The sequence below is a fragment of the Lipotes vexillifer genome, unplaced genomic scaffold, assembly GCF_000442215.2.
Source record: "Lipotes vexillifer unplaced genomic scaffold, Lipotes_vexillifer_v1.1 scaffold892, whole genome shotgun sequence".
Lineage (NCBI taxonomy): Eukaryota > Metazoa > Chordata > Mammalia > Artiodactyla > Lipotidae > Lipotes > Lipotes vexillifer.
Genome location: NW_006786445.1, coordinates 432,472 through 438,292, shown reverse-complemented (window position 1 = coordinate 438,292; position 5,821 = coordinate 432,472). Strand labels below are relative to the sequence as shown.

The 5,821-nt window shown below is 57.7% G+C and overlaps 1 protein-coding gene across 1 annotated transcript in view; it reads right to left on the bottom strand.

Moving 5' to 3' along the window:
* KCNC1 (potassium voltage-gated channel subfamily C member 1) overlaps window positions 1-5,821 on the bottom strand; it is a 48,389-nt gene extending 42,568 nt beyond the window's left edge. The window contains exon 1 of the mRNA XM_007458785.1: window positions 5,197-5,821. Coding sequence (XP_007458847.1) covers window positions 5,197-5,766 — 570 coding nt within the window. The 5' untranslated portion in view covers window positions 5,767-5,821. The remainder of the gene's footprint in view (window positions 1-5,196) is intronic.

Here is a 5,821-nt window from a genome sequence, read left to right as displayed (position 1 = left end):
GAAAGAGTGCTCCAGAGGGCACAGCATATGCAAAGGCCCTGAGGCTGGGAGATCTGGCATGTGCAAGAAACTGAAATGAGGCCAGGATGACTGGAGCTCAGTGAGTGATGGAGAGAGCCAGGCCAGAGGAGCCTAGAGAGGCAGGCAGGGCCTGAGGGCTACATTATGGGCCGGGGAAGCACCAAAGGGTTTTAAGCAGGCAAGGAGGTGAGCTGACAGATCTGTGAGTTGAAGAGCCCTCTGTGGTTGCCAAGTGGAGGATGAAATGGAAGGGCCAGGGGCTGGAGCTGGGATAGCAGTCAGGAAGCTGCAGGAGAGGTGGGCCTGAGGGACACAGTGGTGGCTGGAACCAGGATAGTGGACATGGAGACAGAGGGCAAAGGATGGAGTCTAGAGAGAGTCATGAAGTAAAAGGATAATCCAACCAATAGGAGTAATAACAGCAGCCGACATTTATTGAACCCTAACTGCATGCCGGGACCTGCGGCTTGGGGCTCTCCACCAAGATGCAGATAACTCAGTTACTCCTTCCATCAACCCTCTGGAACAGGTTCTATCATTATGCCCATTTTAGAGGCGAAGAGGCTGAAAGATTCTGACTAGAAGACACTTGGTTTGTGATTTTCATTACTGGGAGGGGAGCTGGTGGGGGGCTGGAGTACCATTCAAAGACACGAGGACACCTGTAAAAGCATCGTGGGAAGGAGAAAAACACTGAATGGGGGACACACTGCGCTGGGGAGCACTTGGGGTGGCAGGAGGGGAACACACCCAGCCCTTCTCCACTGCTCACGGGTCTCCTTCGCATGTTACCATGACTCAAAGTGGGGCCCTGACCTGGGGGAGTGGGCTCTGAGGTGGGGGACAAGATGTTTAGGAAGTCCCTGATAGCTTCTCTGTCCCCATTCCCTCTGTACGCCAAGCCAAGCCAAGAGCCCAGTGTCAGCTGGGACCCAAGGGAGGACCAGGAGTCTCTGGCTGGGCTCTGCACCCCAGCTTCCGGGTGAGATTTCTTCCCAGGGATTTGAGGAGGGAGAGGAGTACATCAGGTCCCAAAAAGGTGAGGACAAGGCAGAGAGACAGAGACCTGGCATCAGAGGACAGCTGAGCAATGGGGTAGTGGAGGTGGGGCTTCCCAAGTGTGCGGCTATTGCCTCTTCTTTGTCATTAGAAAGTCAAGGGACTTTGGGGGACAGATACCAACACACACACACACACACACACACACACACACACACGGTACTCTCTGGCCTGCGGCGCAGGGACTGCCATTGGTGGTGTGTGACCTGACACAACAATGTTCCTGATGACAACATGAAAATCATAGATAAAAGCCAAGAGCCTCAGACCCGTGCTGGATCCCGGGGAAGACAGGAGGGCAGGTTTCAAGCCAGGGCTGCCCCAGCACAGCCCTGCCTGCTCCCATATCTCCACAGCTTTGCATGCTAGCACTGCCATCCCCTGCCATCGCCTGGCTAATTCCTACTTGCCCCTCAAAGCTTGTCCCAGTGTTACCTCTCATGGGGTAGTTCTCCCTCGCATAGTCCCAGGAAGCCCCTTCAAGCCCTTACCGCAAAGTGTCATCATCATCCTTTGCTTCTGTGTCTGGGACAGCACCCCTCACCCCAGAAGACAAGCTGGGCTATCCTGTCCCGGCTCACCTCCTCACCCCTTACCTCCTTGGGCTGGGGGCCCAGGAAACCCGAGGAGAGAGGGGCCAGGGAACTCGCGGCTCCAGCTAGTACAGTCACTCCCGAAGCGCTCAGATGGGACCTTCCACCCCAGCCAAGTAGCCCCTATCTCCCAGGGCCACCGCTAAGGCCTGCAGAGGGGTGGCCTCACTGCCTGGCCTGTGCACCAACAACTGGCCTGAGCTAGAGCAGTATTTTCCACTGAGGATGGGAAATGGGGGCAAAACCGCTCACTAACGCAGCTCAGGAGTCCCAGGAGATGGAGGCAGCAGGCAGGAGGCTGGTCTGGAGTTTCATCTTCCTCAAGGCACACACACCCAGGCGATGCAGGGCCTTCTCACATACGAGCACACAAAGCCACACTGACACCAGGTTCTCACACACAGCTTCCGTCTCACACACCCCTCACTACACACGGTCTCTGTCACACATCGGGCCCTCACCCCACACAGCCTCACACACAGATGGGCTCGTGCACACAGCCTCACATGCAAGGCCTCACAGTGTCATGCCTGCCACACACAGAAATACACTCACCTCAAGTCTCTTACACACCCCAAGAATCTCTCTCCCTCTCACACAAACACACACAGCATCTCGCTTACACATACAGTCTCTCTCTCTCATATACGCACTCTCTCCCACGCAGTCTCATTCTCACACACGAAGTCCATCTCTCAAAACACACAGAATCTGTCTCCCTCACATTCACACAGAATTTCTCTGATACAGAGACTCACAGAATCTCTCTCACATAGTCTCAACACACACACACAGACACACACACACACTCCCAGAGTCTCACTCATATGGTCTTTCTCACACGCATGAAGAACCTCTCACACCCACACAGAATCTCTCTTACACAGATTCTCACACGTACAGCTTTTCTTTCATGCACATCTACAGTGTCACACACAGGATTCTGGTCTCGAATCCAGAATAAACATTAAAATCCCCACCCACAAATCTGAGGCAGCTTGGGGCCCGCGTGGGGAGGGGTAAACAAAGGTGACAGCAGTGGCGGAGCAGAGATGGAGGGGGCAGGGCGGGCGGGCAGCCGGCTGGGCTCTGCGCAGATGCGCTGCAGAGAGGCAGCGCAATGCAGCTAGGCCAGCCGGGCGTGCAGCGGGAAGCCTGGGTTCTAATCCAGGCTCTGCCCTCAGTTCCTGCGTGCCCTTGGGCAGTCCCCAGTGTCCTCATCTGTCACCCAAGGGAGCTAGAACAGCCCTGTGGGCTTACGGGGGAAAGAAGGTGGCACAGATAGGCTGTGGGACGATACCTTCCAACCCACCTCCACCCCCCAACCTACTGCCCAGCTTCTCCCTCAGAATCTGCTCTTCAGTGGACACTGGAGAGAGCCAGGACTTTTCCGTAAGGTTTTGTACACCAACAAGACCCCATTTATCCAACCCATTTATCTGCATGGGGTGACGGCCACCCCAAACCAGAGGAACGGCCAGTGGGAGGAGATGGACAGGGCAGAGGGCTGGAACGTGCCCCATGTGACCCCTGCCTATCCTGAAGCTCAGGGGCACAGGCCAGAGCCCTAAAGCTGAGCCCAAGGAGGGGAGGGGGACCCAGCCTCTTGCTGGGGAGCCCGAAAGCTGAGAGGACCCTATGGAAGTTGGGCCTACTCTGTCTGCTTCTGGGGCCAAAGGGGTGGTGGTCGTGGTGAGATGCTGTCCGAGGTCAAATGCAGGCTGAATGGGCAGCTGCTCTAACCCAGGCCTCTGACCCGCATGCCCCCCCGCCCCACATGTGCCAGTTCAACCTCCCAGTCCCCTTCCTCCTGCCCCTCCCCACAGCTCAGCCATAGCCTCCAGTTACATAACCCCCTGGCTCTGGTGGCCTCTGTCAGGAGAGGGGAGGGGAGGGGAGACCTCCGAGCGTCTCAGTCCACTCTGGAGATGGCAGGGAGCTGGGGGCCAGCTCGGTGGAGGATGGGGTTCCAATCCTGCTTGGCCTCTAACTCCCCAGGTGACCTTGGGCAGGGTCCTCAAAACAGGGGGTTTAACTCTCTCCCTATTACTGTGCTCCCCCAAACACACACACACACACGCACATCTGAGCTAAGATTTAATATATAAGACCTGCTGCCCCCTCCCTCAGATGCTAAAACATTGAGTGTTTTATCTCAGTAACACGTCCACCGGGCCTGTGCCTACACACAGCCTTTCTCTGCCATGGACACTTCAGTGCCCACCCTCCAGTCCCCTTTCCCCACTGGAGTCAGCTGGGCAGACACTCCTGCCCCCTCCCCTGCCCGAACCTCCATCCCTGGGCTCCAGAGGGCAGGAGGCATGGGATGTGGAGCAGTGAAGGAGAGCGGGGCAGCAGAGGCAGTGTTTGAACTGGTAGGGGGTTAGTGGGTAGCTCACACACGGGGGAGAGGCTCTGCTTTAAATTCCCAACTCTGACCCCTCCCCTCATGCCACAGGCTTGGTTCAGGCCTCTGAGGACAGAGCCCAGCAAAAGCAAGACGTGTCTTCCAGCGTAGGTGGCTGCTACTGGTGTCTCCCTTTGGGGCTCAATTAAAGCAGCAAGGACCCTTAGAATTTACCAGAGCCCCTCTCCCATTTTATAGTTGAGGAAAGTGGTCAGAGAGGCCATCTGAGGGGCCAAGGTCGGCAGCAGGGTGCCCTTTCTCCCTGGCAACAAGCTGCTGTCACTAAAGGGGAGTGGCTGATGAAGACACACCCACCTCTCACAAACCTTGTCCTCGCAGATCCCCCCCCCCGTAGACCCCTTCTCTGCCCCGGCAGGTCCGAGAGGAAGCATAGGCAGCAGCCCAGTGGCCCCCTCAAGCACCGTCTCCTTTTGACAAAGGCAGAAGGACACGCTCTGTTCCCAGGAGCAGGTCTCAGAGGGATCACATCCCCCTCCCCAACTATCTACCAATTAATTAGCCATAAAGGTTCCCCCTTGGCCATCTCCCCATGGCCTGAAGCTGCTCCCGGGGAGGGGTGGTCTCTCTCAGGCAGCAGACCAGGTCTCAAGCCCTCTTCTGTGGGCCCTGGCTGGTTCCAGGTGGCCCTTAGCTGGGAGAGAGGAAGGGCTCCAGCTTCCCTCCCCACACCAAAATCTAAAGGACAGTTCACACTTTCACCCTGTACACCTGCAGAGATGCAAATATGCACACACAGGCACTCCTGCACACTCAAACATACACACATGCTCACTCATTCCCACTACATACCTTACCCACCCAAATATACACCACCACACTTACATAAATATACACACACAATCTACTCATACACACAAACACACCCATTCATACTCACCCATACACATTAAATTTGCAATACAGACACAGACTTTACATATGTACAAAGCTAGTCACCCTTCAGGAGAGTCACTCTGTCGCTTACACGCGCGCACAAACACCCCCCTTTCATTTCGGACTCCCTAGGCACCAGTTTTCGAATCCACCCCTGCCCTCGGGAGGCAGAGGACCTTGGCTTCCCCGCCCCGCTCTTCAGATGGGTAAGTTGTCACTTACCCGCGCGTAGCGGGATGAGTAGGGGTCCTCGAAGAGCGCCCAGATGCGCGGCTGCCAGCGGCGCCAGAAGCCGCCGGGCCGGCCGTCCGGGGAGTCGCTGAGTGCCAGGCGCTTGGTCATCTCCAACTCGTCCTCGCCGTCTCCTGAGTCGCCGGGGCCGTCGGCGTCCGCGTCGTCGGCGCTGTTGTCCAGGGGCGCGCCGCCGAAGCTGTCCAGCGCCTCCTCGGCGTCGCGGTGCTGGCGGTACGTCATCCAGCAGCAGGGCTCCACGTCGGTCTCGTCGATGCCCCAGAAGGCCAGCTCCTCCTCGTAGAGTGGCCCGCACACGTCGGCAGGGCAGTGCAGTTTGCCAGTGCGGTAGTAGTTCAGGATGTGCGCGAAGACGCCCGGGTGGCGGTCAAAAAAGAACTCGTCGGCGCGCGGGTCATAATCGAAGTGGCTGTGGGCGTCGGGCTCTGCCAGCCAGGCGAGCCGCGTGCCGGGCAGCGTGCGCAGCGTCGAGCGGTACGTCTGGTGGCGCGTGCCGCCCACGTTGATCACGATGCGCTCGCTTTCGTCCCCTTGGCCCATCGCGGCGCCTCCTTAGGCATGGCGCGGCCCAGCGACACCCATGGGAGCGGCCGCC